This window comes from Mya arenaria, chromosome 9, assembly GCF_026914265.1.
Source record: "Mya arenaria isolate MELC-2E11 chromosome 9, ASM2691426v1".
In the NCBI taxonomy this organism is placed as follows: domain Eukaryota; kingdom Metazoa; phylum Mollusca; class Bivalvia; order Myida; family Myidae; genus Mya; species Mya arenaria.
The window spans coordinates 1,598,355-1,617,585 of record NC_069130.1 but is presented as its reverse complement, the minus strand read 5'-3'; the positions used below and the strand labels follow the sequence as shown (position 1 = coordinate 1,617,585).

At 34.5% G+C, this 19,231-nt stretch overlaps 1 protein-coding gene across 1 annotated transcript in view; it reads left to right on the top strand.

Annotated features, from left to right (window-relative positions):
- Positions 1–19,231, top strand: part of LOC128245593 (guanylate-binding protein 1-like) — a 50,177-nt gene that overhangs the window by 7,593 nt on the left and 23,353 nt on the right. Inside the window, exons 5-15 of the mRNA XM_052963798.1 lie at positions 3,535–3,628; positions 3,966–4,022; positions 4,939–4,987; positions 5,087–5,138; positions 7,262–7,346; positions 11,449–11,497; positions 11,616–11,667; positions 12,922–13,012; positions 18,411–18,459; positions 18,581–18,632; positions 18,806–18,911. Coding sequence (XP_052819758.1) covers positions 3,535–3,628; positions 3,966–4,022; positions 4,939–4,987; positions 5,087–5,138; positions 7,262–7,346; positions 11,449–11,497; positions 11,616–11,667; positions 12,922–13,012; positions 18,411–18,459; positions 18,581–18,632; positions 18,806–18,911 — 736 coding nt within the window. The remainder of the gene's footprint in view (positions 1–3,534; positions 3,629–3,965; positions 4,023–4,938; positions 4,988–5,086; positions 5,139–7,261; positions 7,347–11,448; positions 11,498–11,615; positions 11,668–12,921; positions 13,013–18,410; positions 18,460–18,580; positions 18,633–18,805; positions 18,912–19,231) is intronic.

Here is a 19,231-nt window from a genome sequence, read left to right as displayed (position 1 = left end):
TCCCAGATCACTGTGCGTTAAGTGTAAACATTGAAACTGACCATAGTGCCCTATTATCTAGAGCGAATACTAATAAAGAGACCCCCGCGATTTAATTTAATCTTCGGCGAATCCCACTAGACTTCATGGATAATGAAAATGTGAAAACGGCGTTGCTATCTTTTTTAACCAAATTGAAAATACAAGAGAATCTCAAGAAAATATCGACATTATATATAATAATCTTTGCAAAGTGTTGATTGTCAAAAAGAATAAAACGATACCACAATTTTTCACTACAAGAACAACTTCACGAAGGTTAAAGAACACCAAACCCTTTTGGAATGACGAGTTACAAATCCTCTGGAATAAACTTAGATATAATGAAAAAAATACCTAAAGTGCAAGGAAAATATAACTATGAGGGCTCGCTATCTGGCTGGGTATATTACAGTACGACATACGTTCGATAAGATGCTCCACAGAACAGAACGTGCATACAGAAGATACTTTGTATTAGAAAAAGAGACGTTTGAGGCCAATAATCCACAGGAATTTTGGAATGAAATCAAAGCGCCTGGGCCACGAAAAGACGCGCTTATTCTTCCAGAAGTATACGAATCAGATGGTACAGTTACCAACGATAAAAAGGGCGTTTGAGCGATGGAGCGAAGACTTGTAAAAACATTAAAACTTTGCCCGGATTATGGCAATATTGACGATGACCATTACAATCGCTCAAAAGTACACAAAGTCTTATTGGAGAATAATATCAGTGATCCTCTTTATGTCACAAATAACTCATTGAATAGTAATAAACGTTACGAGGAGATTATAATACAGAAGAGTTAAACTGATTCAGCATGCGAAAAAGACTATATACCGTAAGATGTCTTGAAAAACCCGCCGTGCTACAGCAACTTTTTCAAATAATTTTTGACAATAGCATAATCCCGACAACTTTGAGAAAAGCTATCATTTTCCCAATTCTTAAGGACCCCACATCTAACAAGCGTAAACCAATGACTATATAGGGATTAGCTTATTATTATGAATCAGTAAGCTGTACACAGCTTTTTTGAACAAACCACTATCAAATTACCTCGGAAATCAAAATAACTTTGCGGACAGGCAGAATGGATTCCGTGCCAAAAGATCTTGTGAAGATCATATGTAAACGCTTCATAGTGATATACGGAACAACACATATGTATTTGCAGAGTACGTCGACTTTCGACGTTTTTTTTGATTACATTGATGCATGCTCTTGCATAAACAACAACTTAACAACACTATAGACGGCAAGTTTTTTAATTCAATAAAGAACAAGTCAAAGTCAATATTTGTCTTTTGTCGGATTCCATATAATATTTGATAAAGAACATTTACGCCAGTTCTCTATCTTAAGTCCGGTTTAACAATTTGCAAACGGACTGGTATGATTGTGTCACTGGTGTGAAACAATGTTGCACGTTGTCAAAGACGCTTTTTGCAATTTCCACAGGTAGGAACGTTAGATACAGGACACGTCTGTAGCCATCCATCGGTGTCTCAGAACTCGGAGATCGGGTTCGGTTCCTTGTATTTTATGAAAACACTTCAATAACCTGTGAAATACAGATAGTGAAATTAACACAGATTTCATTTATAATAAGCAAGTCCAGCAATTTGTATTCCAATTACTGTTAATATCATGAAATGATTTACGTTGCATGCTCGTTGAAAAAGAAATTACAAATATTCAAAGCTCTTATACATTGAACAATTGTTAATATTTATTATTAAGTGATTATTATAATTAATTATGCTCACCTGATACGCTATCATAGCTTAATCAGCTACAAAAAGTCAATTTATACACTCCAACAGACTACTATTTTTTCAGTGTTTACACTGGAAATTTTTGCAAATAATTTTGCAAAACAGTGTCAAATTATGTATAATTGATAATTTAACACAAACACTCTTTGTTCTGTTTAAACAGCTTGGTATTGGTAGAAACGAGAGCCAGATAAAAAAAATTAAGTATCATTTTTGCCAAAACAGAGTCAATAAACATGCTTATACTAAACATAAGGCTAAATGCAACACATACGTAAGGTTTGACAAGAGTCTATTCAATACGTATAGATTAAAATAAGCATAAGAACATTCATTTCTTTATATACTATGGACTTGAATTTTATTAAGCTTTCCAAGTACTTTTCAATAGTGTTTTTAAACCATAACCTTGAAACAGTCCTGTCTAATCTTGAAGATTTTTAGCTCACCATAGCACGAAGTGCTCAAGGTGAGCTAGTGTGATCGGTCTTTGTCCGTCGTCCGTCCGTAAGTCCGTGCGTCCGTCCGTGCGTCCGTCAACAATTGCTTAAAAACATATCCTCTAAAACTACCTTGCCAAATTTATTGAAACTTTATAGGAAGGTGACCCTCTACAAAACAACCTTAAGGGTCACGATTGATCAACAACAACAACAACAACAACAACAACAACATCATTACAATGGCCAACTTCCTGTTTTGCTTTAAAAAAGCATCTCCACTAAAACAACTAGTCCAAATTCAATAAAACTTTACAGGAAGCTTCCTTGGGTGATCCTCTAACATAAAACAATGGGTCACGATTTATCAACAACAAAAACAACAACAACACAATGGCCAACTTCCTGTTTTGCATAAAACATCTTCTCTAAAACTACCAGTCCAAATTCAATAAAACTTTACAGGAAGCTTCCTTGGGTAACCTTTTACGAAAAAACAACAAGGGGTAGCGATTGACCAACAACAATAACAATCTGGCCAACTTCCTGTTCTGCTTTAAAAAAATATCTTCTCTGAAACTAATAGGCCAAATTCACTAAAATTTTACAAGAAGCTTCATTTCATGACCCTCTACAAGATACAACAAGGCATTAAGATTGATCAACAACAACAACAAAAAATGGCCGACTTTCTGTTTTGCTTTTATAAAAATCTCCGAAACTACTTGGCCAAATTCAATGAAATTTTACATGTAGGTTCATCGATGACCGTTCAAAAATATAAAACAAGGCATCGTCATCAGTAAAGATATGTTTAAATTGCAACATTGTTAGTAATGTTTTATCACAGAATTGTGACCCTTTGCTTAGGTGATCGTTTTAGGGCCATCATGGCCCTCTTGTATTATAAGCAAATTATATTTTTCCATTAAAAATAACTCGGCTTAGTTTAATTACAATAAAAATGACAAAGAGTCAAATTCAATTGCTTCAATTTGTCAAATTTGTTAAGAGATAATAGTGCTATCAATTGCTAATCATAATCAGTGAAGAAAGCATGCCACTAAACATTGTAACCACGTTTGGAATGGAATGTATAAGATGGAAATATATTCAAGAAACAGAGGTAACTAAGTGAGTTTAATCATTTGGTTTTGAAAACTTTAGTGTAAATAATGAAATATTATTCTGATCGATAGTCGATCTATCGTCTGTTCACTCAGGTTTAAGCAGTTTCAAAAGGGTCAAGTATGCTCATAAATTATAATACAAATTTTCTTTGGTGTTTTTGCAGACAAGTAAGGGCTTCTTCTGATGCATCCGCCAGTATGGAGTTAAAATCTGAGCTTGAATGTGTTGATCAGGCTAGCAAGGAAAACCCAATGCAGGTATGTTTAATAAGGGTTTGTTATTAAGATATCATATTTGAAGACCAGCCCAATAATTTATCAATAATTTCCTTCACCGACTCTTTTTTTTCTGATGGAGTAATGGTAGATGTTCAATTTAAGATTATATTCATATGGGAATAACATCAATATTTTATATTGTAAAAACATAATTGAGAGCTTACTAGTAGTCTAGTTTTAAGAGTAAGCTAGAGATCACATGAATTGTTGGATCGAAGTTTTCCCGAAAGTGTCCTACTTCTTACAATTTACGTAACTCTTGTACAAAGACTTATATAGCTTGACGTAACCATTGATAAGTGGATTTTTTTACCAGGTATTTGCAAGTGGCATGCTGAACACGATTGGGCGTTCATTATCCGGAATCTTTAAGGTAAAATATATGCCATATTGAGTGATGATCTTATTCGGAATAAAGTTAAACAGTATGTAAACATTGTCCACAATCATTAAGTCCTGATCTGATGTAAGCTATACCCAATTTGTTTTTTTTAATTAAAAGTGTTCTGTACATAAAGAACAGCCCGGATTTTCGCGGCTTTTAGCAGAGTATTTATTTATTCAGTAGGTTAGGCTTGATGTCGTCGGAGATAAGTCGAAATATGACAAGCATTATCGGTGAACAGCGTAGTCAGACAATATGTTTAATCAATAAACAGATCGAATTGACAGCTGTTTAAAATAATTCGGAAGATAGCAATTAGTTCAAAAATAATACTGCAAGTACAACATTTTAAAATGCATCCGATACATGGTCATAGAAATAATAATGTACAAGTAATGTCCATTTGTCTCCATGAAGCAATTATTGAAATTGATAGATACAGGTTATAACATTTACAATTATTACTTACGGTGCAGCAATGATATAAACCCTAACATAATTATTGTTTATATATAGCCAGTGTAACAACGAACCATACATTCATACACGCTGTCTAAAGAATAAAAAAAACATGGCGCCGGCCAAAATCCCTTTCAAAGGGACAATGGATTCGTGATGTTTCTGCCTTTGTTATGCACAGCTTTAGATACTCTTGATGGTCAAATTAGACGGCCTCGAGTTTTATATAGAGCTTGAACATGATTTTGTTTTCAGTTTTCCCTGAAAGTCAAGCGGCCATCATATCCAGTTTGAATATGCTAAATGTTAGTTTGTAAATAATTGAGTAACGTAAATATCATTTTACTTTATAAATTTTGATCTTGTCTTACAAACTATGTGATGTCGGAAATCAATTTCTGCGTATTTTCAGAGTTTATGATACTAGTTTACGATACTGTTTCAGACAAAAAAGACAGACACTACAAGTGACGCCACGCCTATGACACTACCAGGTAAATAAATGAATTATGGAATCTGGAAATGCATTATATACATAACCAACAATTCAGTGAAAAGTAAACAGAAATTCATTTTCAGTTTCTATTATTTAGTTTCAGATCAATCCACACAACCGGTATCAACAGAAGGAAAATCGTCAGAAAGGTACATTCAAAACAATAATAATTCGCATCCATAACAATATTAATATGAAAATGTAATGAAACAAGCTCATTTATAGAAAGTTTAGACATAAACCCCGTTTAATGACACAGGCTGAACGCCAAAGACATAGAACACCAAAATTAACATGTAAGAATGGCATGTACATTTAATCTCTGTTGACAGCAGTGCTATTAACTGTTGTAAATCATTAGGTTTCGTGATGTTTGTCTGTTTTAATTAGGTAATTAAAGGAGCTAGACACCATATGGTTCCAAAATTGGCAAAAACATCTTTCTACAAAACAAGCCTGGGTGTGTCAATATGAGCTAGTATGAGGCCGATAATACATAATTTTACATTAATAAAAGATAATGGTGTGGCTGTCTCAGCTGAGTTTACCCGTTTAAAAAAATGCGCATAATGGTTTGCATGTGGAACTTACAAGATTAGTTCAGATACATATACGAAAGCTATTTTCAAATTAAAATGTATTTACGAGGTTGAAGAACCAGGTAAATTTCATATTGAAAAATACGCAAAAACTGCAAAAGATACGTGTCGTAAGCAATGTTCGTAATACATCAATTAGTTAGATTCAATGCGTTGTTTACCACGATATCAATTTTTGTGTTAAGTTTTTGACCATTTCCTTTTTCATTGAAATTGTATCATATTTGTCTAGCCCCTTAAATTCTTTAATCATAAATAAACATTTGTTTCGGTAGCTTCAAAATTTGACAACGATTGTTAAACAAAATATATCAACAGTATATTAATCACTCTTGTTGGCACGATGTTGCGCGGGAAGATGGTCTTATTGGCTGCCGGAATAGGTTGTCTATTATAAACATTGTTATTTAGTTTGGTTATATTTGTCACGAATTAATGGGGACTTACAAAATAATGTGGACAAATGGTTGTATAACCTGAAAAAAGAGTGTGATGAGGTTCTTTACTGAAACAGTTGATATACGCATACACAAATGTCCAAATTTGATAAGGATTGAATAAGAAAAATCTAAGTTTAGAGCAGACGAAGTGAATCTAGTCAAGTTTTGTGGAACACTTTACAATCAAAATGCAATCTTATCTGTTTATCGAAAGCCGATTGGAATATCATCTCCATTGCCAAAGCCAGAAAAAGAATGAGTCAAAGTTAAACATATCGAGGGCCATAACAATAAAATGGAAAGTGCGTGATTTTACTTGAGATCGAACTATCGATTGAACGGAGTCGAGGTAGTATGCCTTAAATGCTTAAGGCCAGGGATCAAAACTCATTATGTAAGGAAGAAGTCAAGGTTTATTTGGTCAAAACTCCAGAATTTAAATTACGATCCGGTAATTTAAAAAACAATACTAGATACTTTTCCAATTAAAAATGACACCAAATTTGTCAAAGATTGGATAAACAATGCCTTAGTAAGAGATCGGACAAAGTGAATTTGGCAACATTTTGACATATCAAAGGCCATAAAAAGTTAATAAAACAATCTGGCTGTTGCTCAACTAACTCGTGGCAATAACATTGTAATCAAGTTTGGTAAATATTCGATGATAAAGTTCCCAAATGAAAGCGGACGACGCAAAAAACGAACGACTGCTGCAATGACGACGATGCGAACGATGACGACACGGACGACTACCCCGGACAACACAAGTTCGCTGCATATACCGTTCTACGCAGGCATCGTTTTAAAAACAACGTCAATGTTAAGGGCTCAATTGTTCAATCCAACCATACATTCAACCAAGATTCACAGAAATTGTTGGGGTTACCGGATTCAACCCGCCAATGAAGACAGTTCATTGGGCGATCTGACAAAACCGTTTTATTATGTCCTTTCATATAAGAGAGCATATTTGTATTATAAATGTCAAAACTAAAATTTGGAATATTACTCCCGTTAAAAATAACAAATTTATCAGTAGTGAAATGTCACGGAAATATTTGGACACTCTAGATTCTGCATATAGTGATGTCATAAAACATATGAATGATTACGGATTTGTCACACCAGACATTCAAATATAATAAGACTATAGTGAAAAAGCTTGTGGTCTCGTAAGATTATTCATATGCGAACCGGTACTAGACAATATTTTTCTTGGGTATTTTTCAGACCAGTTATAGCTTCGGATGATCATCCTACTGAAATGTCAAAGAGCAAGGATTTTGAGCTATCGAGCGAAATGGAACTTTCTCAGGTAGGTAATTTATTTGTTTGTTATAAAGATCAATAGTATTCAAGGATACAACATATCTTGAGAAGAAAGCAACAATCTTTAAGCAAGTTCTTGACTGAGGTATTCTTTATAGAATTACTTAAATATTTTTGGTTAAAATATGCCCGAAGTTGACCGGCTTCGTAAACTTCATTTTGCTGTCGTTTATTAAACCTTAACGATTATGATATTTTGATGTAAACCGTGGTTAGTGTCTCTCTAGAAAGTATGTGGTTAGAACCAATATTCATGATTGTCTTGGGTCTTTAACTAAATACAGCGAATTCTTAAATGATACAAAATATATTTGTTGTGAACAATAAAAAGAATAATGCATTAAAAACCAAGTCATTTGTTGCAAATAAAGCACATTCTACCAATATTACTGTTCTGACTAAACTAGAACTTTGCAATTGGAGACTCAATCTGAGACGTAAGGTAATAAGGGCCCTGATAATGTCTAAACAAGATTTGATTCTCATTTTGTTGCAGTAAAACAAAGTGTTTAATTATTCAACCTTAGTGTCTACCTATTTGATGTGTTTGTTTTGAAATGATGCTCTTAATCGGAATGAGCTGTGTTTTATTTAGCTATTCATCAATGATATAAACTATACCAAATTTGATTCTTAAAATAAAACTATTGTTATTGAATTGCCCGATTCGGAGATTTTTCTTAAAATTGTCCAGCATCTACTGTTGTAGCAAAGCAGATTAGGCATCCCAAAAACATATGTTTCCATTTCTTTGGGCACATATAACTTGTAACACATATAATAATACAAACAGGAAAACCCGAGTGAAAACAGATTAAACTCTCAATATCAAAAACCAAATCAGTTAGCAGTTTAGAAATCCTGAGCAATCTAGTAAGTTCTGATATATGAGCAGTCAACTACGTTCTGTTTCTTAATAATTAGCATAAAAGACTAATTGGTGAAATGTGTGAGCATTTTTTCTCAAAGGAATGATCTACTGTTTCAATATGTTTGTGGATAGAACAAGATACGTGCAGAGCATTTGTAAAAGTGCATATCCATAAATATTTAAGAGTATTCTAAAAGGCAAACGTAAACTAGGTCAGGGGGAATAAAAGGATGCAAGACTAGTAAATCCCTATAACTATGAGCACAGTCACAGTTAGAATGCACGCCAAATCTCAATATCCTAGCAGCTCTTACTATGCATTTGGTGCATCACGGCGATTATATACGAGGTATGTTCGGACTGAACGCATTCCTTTTGAAAGGCTCGTTGTATTATAATGAAACTAAGTACGGATTTACTACATCTATTATTCCATATCACTCTAAATTTTCGATTCCATACATATAACAGTAAAGAAGTTACAAAAATTTCAAACATGTACCAACGATATGGCGGAGCAACCCGACGTTAAATTGTATTACGTCAACGTCAATTCAGACTCGAAATAGCGGCCATGTGCTTGCACGCAACGTTCATGTCTCCTAACCCATGATGTGTAAACAGTTTGAAACCATTTTTTATCAAATGAAGACATTATTGTCTGCACGTGACGACGTAGGCTCTCGAAATCAAGTGGCGCAAGGTCTGGGCTGTAGAGGGCGTGCTCAAACCCGCCGATCCCGAGAACATCCAACTCCAAATCTGTGTACCGGGCCCTGTGCGCTGGGGCATTGTCCTGGTGTAAGAGAACATTTTCTATGTCCTCTTCCATGCCGGGCCTCTTCTTGCGTAGTGCTTGGACCATATCCCGCCTCACGACCTGTTCAATACAAAACACAAAATTAAATACCAAGTTGACTATTTGAAAAATAATGCATTGTGAGGTTACACCGTTTCACTGCTGTTATGCTTGAATTTATGCATCAGTTCTCTATATTTGATTCAAAGCAGGATTATATAAATGTGTAATTTCGTTTATAAATATGTTTATATAATGTTTACCTTTGAATAATACGCTGCATTTACGGTAACGCCCGCCGGGACCGCATGTGTTAAAATTACACAGTTGGCGTCCATAAATACGATGAACATGAATTTTCCTGTCGATTTCGTCAACCGGGCCTTCTTTGGTGGTGGTGAAGACGATGTTTTCCAGACCATACTTTGCTGTTTAGTCTCTGGGTCGAACAGCCTTGGTATCCAACGTGCGCACACCTTTGTCATCTTAAACTCTTCAGTAATTAACATATAAGATGTTGCTACCCCAATACTACATTCCTCGGCCACTTCCCGTGTAGACACTTGTCGGTCGACTTTACCATTTCGCGCTTTTTCGCCACAAGTGCCGGTCTTCCACATCTCTCGTCGTCGGATGTTGACTCGCGCCCCTCCTTAAAGCATCTGTGCCACTCAAAAACAGCTGTGCGACTCAAAGTTTGGTCTCCAAAAGATTTCTTCAACTTCATCAATGTTTTCGACGGTGAAACATCTAAACTCTGGAGAAACTGTATCATGACATGCTGTTTTTCAATAATTTCGCGTTCCATGTTTGCTTTGAGCACCTGTTTTGGATTTTGTGTCTGCTCAAATGACGTCATGCGTATTTTACTAATGACGTCATGTTGTTGTTCGACGTCAAGATGACGTTTCCCGCGTTTTTTAACGTAACAAAATGCGTTTAATGTGAATATTATAGGACTATATAAGGCTTGCTCCACAACAGCAAATATTATGTTGCTATGGATACAATATTTTTAGAATGTAAAATGAATATATATGTGTCTCAACTTGACCGAAATTTCAATGTTATTAGTACAGTCCGGGAACTTTCCGAACATTCCTCGTATATGTGCACATTCGCCATGATGATAACAATTCATGTTGTAGCCCTCCCGAAGGAAAGCGAAAACTTATCGTGACAATAACTAAACGGATTTTTCACACTTGGACCGTAAACTGATATGTATACACTCGCTGGTTAGCCGATGCCCCCCCCCCCATTTTTTAATATTTCTACCTTTTCGATAACGATCGTTTAAATTATTGAAATATTTTGCTTTGTTTTCAAGTTATCGTTTGGTACTAATCACATGATTTATAATCTTAAATGCTAATAAATCAGCTTACCAACATATATTGTTCGCAATAGGAAACGGGAAAGTAGATTCACCAACCAGTGACAATTATTTCCACCCGAGCCACGTTTTTATTGATTTTACATGGACGAATTTATCAATAGTTAGTTATAATCCTGAACACGATGATCACCGTTTTCAAACACAATTGAGCAGATTATAAATACTACTATCTTCTTGTTGGAATAATGTAAGTGAATGTCGAGCCAAACAGACTCCCCTAATTATAAATACTAACTTAAACCCTATTTTAAATATTTTATAAGCGACCATGTCCCAATTAATTCTTTAAATAATAATAATTTCATTATTGCCATGCCTTAGAATAAGAATAAGAGTAACGTTATATATATTAGCCAATGAATATAATTTAATCATGATGCTTCAAAATTTGGATATAACATTGGTGACCATGCATTTAAAATGAATTTATAAATGTGTTATATAACTATTTAAAAACTTATCACTCTTATTTTTTATTATTATTTCCATTCGGTTCAATTAAAAAGTGCATTAGGTATGAATATTGTGTATATATATAAGCAAGATAATTCGACTAGCTACTGTTAAAGTGTCAACCCAAAATGGCTCTGAGCAAATGAAACAAATACACAGGAAATTGGTCCCTACTGTGGCACAAGTGCAATACACAGGAGCTGCACATCAGGGGATAATCATGCCAAACATTCCTTAAACTAGGCCTTCAAGATAAAAAACACTGTGAATAATTATACCGACAGTTAGGTTATGATACCGGATGTGTTACATTAACTATATTTCAAAACTGAGATGTATCAAGATGTTAATCAATTTGAAAATAATGACATAATGTTTTTGTTATTATTATACTGTCTTAAATTTTAATAATTTTTAGTTAAAACATTTCTATACACAACAGATGCCTTGAAAACTGCGTGTTTTAGTCTACCGAATTTGATAGTCGCACTTTGCCTTCTTTTCGTTTGAATTCAAATGCAGCATGTTCTCAGCTTGCATGATACTTTTGCACAATACTATTTCAGTCAACACCAACAGACAATTCAAATGAAGCTCCGCCTATAACAACAAATGGTATGTACATCTTTTGTGAAACAAAATATAAAATCTGAAAATACATTACACACCCAATCAGCAATTCATTGAAAGGTGAACTTGACGTTGATTTCAAGTTTGTATTATTCCATTTTAGATCCAGCCCCACAACCGGTATTAAAAGAAAAAGAATCGCCGTCTTATCAAGGGTACAAACATTCATATCCATTATAACTCTGGCATGTACATCATCACTCCTTTGACAGGAGTGTCGTTGGTATTTAGAAATCATTATATTAGTGGTGTTAGTCTGTTTTAGATCGGTAATCATTTTTTTGTTGAAACATTGTTTGCTCTTTTTATAAGATTCAACTTATCTTTCAACGGTTGAAAAACAAATTTTTGCATCATTATATTAATTGCTCTCGTTGGCAAGATGTTTTCTACCGAAAATGTGGTCTAATTGGCTGTAGGAATAGCCGAAACAAAACACTTGTCCATTTTGTCTATTACAAAAAAGGCTATTAAATTTGGTAATGTTGGACACAACCAAATGAAGCGGTGAATTAGACAAATGGTTGTATAGCCTGAATAATGAGTGTCCATTTGCAAACTATTGGATATTTAATGTTTAAATACGAGAGGGGACAAAGGAAATATGTATTTATATTACAAATTGAGTGCCATAACCCTAGAGTGAATAGTGTGATGTTATCATTGATCGAACTATTCATCGAACCTACTCGATATACTTTGCTCTTTAACGTTATAGCTCAGTGTGGTACAGGTTGGGTGACAAATGCTAATATTAGGGAAAAGTCAAGATAAATTTGGTCAAAACTGCAGAGTTAATATTGCGTTTTGATTATCATTCGAAACAATTGTAGATATGAAGTCCATTGACATTATCACCAAATTTGGTTAAAAGTGTTTAAGAAATACTTAAGTAAGCGAACGGACAAAGTAAACTTGACTTATTATGGCCAAAACGAAGAGTTTAAAATGTAATATGGCTGATGTTCGAACTCATTACCTAGCAAACATTTAGTGAGATTAATCGTCACAAAACAACAAATGCTAAAAATACATATTATTTGTACTGATTCATGTTGCGGTAGCCAGATCTGAGTGATGAGTGATGTCGAAATATAATGAGGATTTTACATTATTGCCCTTTTATTTTGGAGTGCATTGAAATTCATTTTAAATATAACAAGCTAAACTTGGAATGTTACTCCCGATAGCAGAATCATTTTTTATCAATAATTTTATCAAGTGAAATGCTCTTAAAAAATAATATAGACTGCCATGGCGATATTATGACACCCGAGGTTATACAAATAGGATCGTTATAAAATCGTTCGTTGAACTAAGGATATTTCACACCAGATAAACAAATGGAGTAAGAACAAGTGAAGAAGCTAAAGGTCTTTTTATACTAATCTTCTGAAGTGTTTTTACAGGCCAGTAATTGCTTCAAACGGAAATCCTATTGCGTCCACCTGCAGCGAATTGAAATTATTTGAGCAATCTAGCAAGGTGGAACCAACACAGGTAAGTTCATTATGTCTTGTTTTAGAAATATATTGTATTTGAAAATACAAAATGGTTCTAGAACAGTGCAGCAATATGTAAGCAATTTCTTTACTGATACATATTTTAAAGAAATACTTTAACAACGATTGTTTGCATAATTATACATGTGGTTTTTGAAAATGCCTGAATTAGAGTTGACGTTCATTTTCAAGATTAGCAAAGGCGAATAAATACCTAGAAAAATGGTCAGTTCTGAAACCTTCTGGTCTACCTGGTAGATGTATGCCTTATTAAGTGATGGTTGTATTTGGTATTAAGTTAAACATTATTAAAAACTAGTCATCAATTTTAAGCCTTCCCTTGATATGAACAATACACAATTTGGGTTTTGAAATAAGAGTTGTACACAAAATCTAACCTCGAAAGCAACATATGTTTTTTAATGGGTCAGTAATAAACGATTTAAATAGTCTATGAGAAATGACGTAATATGACAAGCGTTATCGATGTAAATCTTCATCACTAAATACGTTTAAACCATTTACTGATTGGACTGACATTTGGAAACAGCGGTTCGGAAAAAGCTACCTGTTTAAAGTGAAACGAACAGTAACAAAGTTTTAAACGACTTCGTTGCATATATATATATATATATATATTCCACTGAGTGAGCACCAAAAACTATATTTTACAAATAGCGTAGCCAGAAGTAAAATATTTACTATTTTATGTTCATGAGGTGAATTGATATTAATATACAAAACAGTATGTCGCAAACACTCTGCCTTCAAAAGCGATACACTGACTGTAACCACTCAGAAGATCACGGTTAGGGTGGAATCAAAAGGATGTAAGGCTGGTAAAACCTTAAGTATTGCCAAATATAAGACATCCGAATCGATGTCCAGTGAACAAGGTTCATTTTGCATTGCTGCTATAACAGTTCACTTACCAAGAGCTCGGGATGCTTTGTTTAAGGATTCTTATGTATACACTCGCATTTTAACTAATGACGTCATGCAGTTTTGAAATTGGTCATATTGTTGATTACGTAAAATAAATTAATTGAAATATAAATTTTTGCTCTAAGTAAGCTGAACCTCTGAGTTCTTTTGTCATAATTTATATGATTTATGTCTTAAATATTTACTTATTTTCATTCATACGGATAAATAAGCCTTATAACTCCGCATATAAATTATTCACAATAGGAACAAGAAATAAATTCTAGTGAACATTTAACACGTCCTTTATAAAGTCGCGTCCGATAACAAACCGAAAACATGGAATATACTTTAAGAAGCTGTTTACCTAAATTATCTTCTTAATAACTTTTCAAATATAACTTGTAGTTTTACTATTATGTTCGCTTTTGCGTCACATTTTATCACTAAATAAATACTTAATAAAATTTACCCAAACCCGAACTATTTAAAGGAACTTTCAAATTTAAGGTACTAGTTATGTTACACAAGTACTTTCCTTATACATCTTTTCTTCCCTCTTTCTCTTTCAATTCCCTATTTTCCCGTGGTACAGGTCAGGTAGTATGTAGATATCCCTTATTCAGAGAGCTGTTTGATCCCGGTATAACATGCTTTTAAATGTTTATTGAAATAGGCATATATAGAATGAGGGTCGGTTTGTTCTGTTTTTATCAAACTCAAGCAAAAGGTACTAAAAATTTAACTCATTTTGAATTAATCTGCTGGTTGTCCATGCTTTTACTCCTTTCCGGTGATGTTCATAAAATCCCGGTCCTATATCATCTCTGCCGACCTCCTCTTCCGAAGATTCTAGTGAGGTCCATGGTAGCTTAAGTATAGTACATTACAATGTGCAGAGGTTTTACGGAAAAAAAGACATTTTGTATGCTGACTTACATAATTTTTGATGTCTTAGCTTTTACTGAAACATGGCTCACTCCTAATGTTGAATCTTCTGAGTTGCATTTTCCTGCCTTTCATAAACCTTTAAGAAGAGACAGATCTACTGACCCACATGGAGGTGGCATTGTCTTTATCAAATCAGATATATTTGTAAAAGAGCGACGTGATCTTGAAGTTAATGATGCAGAATGTCTCTGGCTCGAATTACGCATTAAAACTAAACGTCTTATTTTGGGTACTTTTTACAGACCTCATAATTCCAGTTCATATGTTCGGGAATCCATTACCAACTATCAATATCACTGGCGGTTGATACTGGTATTAGACATAGTTATTTCAGGTGATTTCAATCTTGATATGTATAAATCATTATCTGGACAAAAGATTGAGTCCGTATGTCAACAGTTCAGTTTATCACAAGTCATTCGAAAAGCTACTCATTTTACCGAAAACTCAAAATATCTTCTCGACTTATTCTTAGTTTCATCATCAGATATTGTTTTAAAATGTGGTGTAGGGGAGCCATTTCTGGATCAGTTTGTTCGTTACCACTGCCCTATTTATTGCATATTGAAATTTAACAATTCGATCGGATCAACATTTAAACGAAAAGTCTGGAAATATTCACAAGGGGATTATGTCGAACTTCGATCCCGTGTGTCATCTTTTGACTGGAGTTCATGTCTCCACACAAATATCGATATGTACGCTAATAATTTCACTAATCAACTTATGACATTTTGTGAAATATGTATACCGTCAAAGTTTATTACGATTCGCACTCAGGACCCTCCCTGGTTTCATAATGAAATTCGTAAGTTAATCCGTCAAAGACAAAGAGCATATAGAAGAGCCAGATTCTCGAATAATGAACATAACGGGCGAGAATATAGGATGATACGCAATAATGCCAACCAAACTGATCTGCCAAGCAAACATATTATGAAAAACTTCCTACGTTACTACGAGATAAAAAAAATACGAGTCCTACGTCGACATCACAGCACATTCACCCTCTCATACACAACGGCTCCGTACACGAATCAAACATTGACAAGGCAAATCTTCTGAACAACTTTTTCCAATCACAGACTCTTCTTACTATACACACCTCTTCCCACTGTCTCTGATGCCTTTTCCATGCAGGATTTCGATATTTCCAATCAAAATGTTCTTGACTCAATAAAGGCTCTGAAGACTGGTAAAGCAACAGGACCGGTCTCTATAAACAGTTATGTTCTAAGGGAAATAGCAAACGAAATCTCACAGCCCCTTCGATACCTCTTTAACTACTCTCTTCGTTCTGGTATGGTACCTAGCCAGCGGAAACTGGCTCATGTATGAGCGATTTTTAAGAAGTCAGATCCCCAAGACGTCTGTAATTACCGTCCAAAATCCCTTTTGAGTGTTGTAAGTAAGCTTTTAGAAATAATTTTGCATAAACACATGTTCAATTTCTTCCGTCAAAGCGACTTTCTTACACCGTTTCAGTCAGGTTTTGTTCCTGTGGATTCCACTGTTAATCAGCTTGTATCTATTTATCGCTCATTCTGCCTCGCTCTAGAAATGGGTAAAAAAGTATGAGCAGTATTCTATGACATCTCAAAAGCCTTTGATCGCGCATGGCATTAAGCCCTCATTTTCAAACTTAGAGAAAGTGGTATTTCTGGTCCCCTATTATTATGGCTTACTGATTATCTCAGTGATAGGAAACAGTGCGTTGTCATGTTTGGTACTATGTCTGATACGGTTTCAATATCTTCCGGAGTTCCGCAAGGTTCAATCCTTGGTCCCTTACTTTTCCTTGTCTAAATAAATGATATCGTTCTTGAAATAAATCATCCATACGCCTTTTTGCAGATGATACTACCATGTATATCATTGTCCATGACCCCTTTTCTGCTGCTCAGCAATTAAATGATGACATGGAAAAGATCCATATGTTGGCAGAAAGGTGGCTTGTATCATTCAACCCGGCGAAAACTGAGTCACTTCTTATCTCTCGAAAAACAAACAGACAGGCACATCCACCCATCTTTATGGACAATGTTCAAATAGTAGAAGTTACTTCCCATAAACATCTTGGCGTCACACTATCTAATAACTGCTCATGGCATGAACATATTCAGTCCGAAAATAACAAGGCCTGGCAACGTATCTACCTCATGCGATCTTTTGAATATGTCCTTGATCACAAATCGCTAAAAGCATTATATAAAACATTTATTCGGACACTCTTAGAATATGCTGATGTTGTTTGGGACAATCTTACGCAAGCTGATGCAGAAGATCTAGAGAAGGTTCAGCATGAGGCAGCGTGAATCATATCCGGGGCAACACGACTCGTTTCCATTCTTATCTTTATATTGAAACAGGACTTGAACCTCTGAAGGAGAGAAGAAGGAAACATAAACTCACACTTTTTTACAAGATATCTCATCTCCTTACACCTACCTCACTTCACTCATTCCGTCCCGAGTTGGTGATACAACCTCCTACAATCTTCGGAATTCTGTTAACCTTCGTAATATAACTTTTAAAACTCAACTGTGATCGAATTCATTTCTACCAACTACAATTTCGTCATGGAATACACTTCTGGAACCAGTTCGTGCCTCTCCATCCTTGCCCTCGTTTAAGTTCTTCAATTCTACTATGAGGGTGAACGCAAATTGAGTGTCACACATGCAAGGTTGCGGATGCATAGTAGTAATCTTAATGGACATTTGTTCTCTATAAACATTATCAATAGCCCAAACTGCCAATATGGTGAAATTGAGGACACCTTCCATTTCTTTTTCACCTATCCCTTATATCATGCACAAAGGCATCACCTATTCGACCAAATGACTGCTATAAGTCCTATGTCACTTCAAGTTCTATTGTTTGGATCCAAAAACGCCACGGACCAGACAAACTCAATGATATTTAATCACGTTCAACACTACATTCGCCAAACTAAACGTTTTTAATCTCCTTAAGATAAATTAGAACAACCTCGACTCTACAACTGACCTGACCTATCCATGTCCCCCACTCACTTTCATACCATTTGCGCATTTTTGACGTCTCATATTCCACATTATCCATCAAATTATAACGATTACATAAATATACAAACAATAACAACATTTACACCATTTCAAGCAGCTTGAAAGAGTGACAGAAGCAAGGCATAGTATAAGCTACCATAGCTTCCTTCTCTATTCTGTCAAATTATTTTGTTTTGTGCATATTTCATTTGTATTCCTTCCATGTATCACTATCTCCGACACCATTTAATATTGTATATGCTACAAATGTGTATAGCATTATAATGTTATTTTGATATAAATACTGTTTCAACCAATATACTTTCTTAAATTTTAATATTGTTTAGTTAAAACATTTCTATACACAACAGATGCCTTGCAAACTGCGTGTTTTAGTCTACCGAATATGATTGTCGAACTTTGCCTTCTTCTCGGCTGAATTCCAATGCTGCATGTTCTCAGCTTGCATGATACTTTTGCACAATACTATTTCAGACAACATCGACAGACAATCCAAATGAAGCTTCGCCTATGACAACAACTGGTATGTGCATTTTTTGTGAAACAAAATATAAAATCTGAAAATACATTACATACATAATCAGCAATTCAATGAAAGGTGAACTTGACGTTGATTTCAAGTTTGTATTAATATTTCATTTTAGATCCAGCCCCACAACCGGTATTTACAGAAGAAGAATCGCCGTCTTCTCAAGGGTACAAAATGGAATAAAAATGTTCAATTTAGAGAGCGAACGAAGTGATTCTGATCTAACCCAGTCGACATACTATATGATCAATCGTCTGTTAAAATATGGTTTAGCATCTACAAGTGGGTTTAGCTAATAATAGGCGTACCGAAAATAATACCGATTGTCTGTGTTTTGCAGACCAGTTATCGCTTCAAACAATACCTCTTTTGAAGCGTCCGCCAAAACGGATTTCAAGTCGAACCTTGAATATGCTAATCAAACTAGCAAACGGGAACCAACACAGGTATGTCTATTACATTTTTGTTTTAAAAATCGCGTTTTTTTAATATATATATATATATATATATATATATATATATATATATATATATATATATAATCATTTCAATACTAAATTATTAACAAAAAAGCAAAATAAAGTATAAAACAAACAATATACAAATTGTCTCCTTAATGCCGTAAAAAATATACGGTCTCCTTAATGCCCTAAGTAGATATATATATATTGTAAAGACCAACAATCTATAAGAATTTCCTTCACCGATTTGTATAGTTATTTCCTAATCATTAAATAAATGGTCGATGTTCTCTTTAATAATGTAT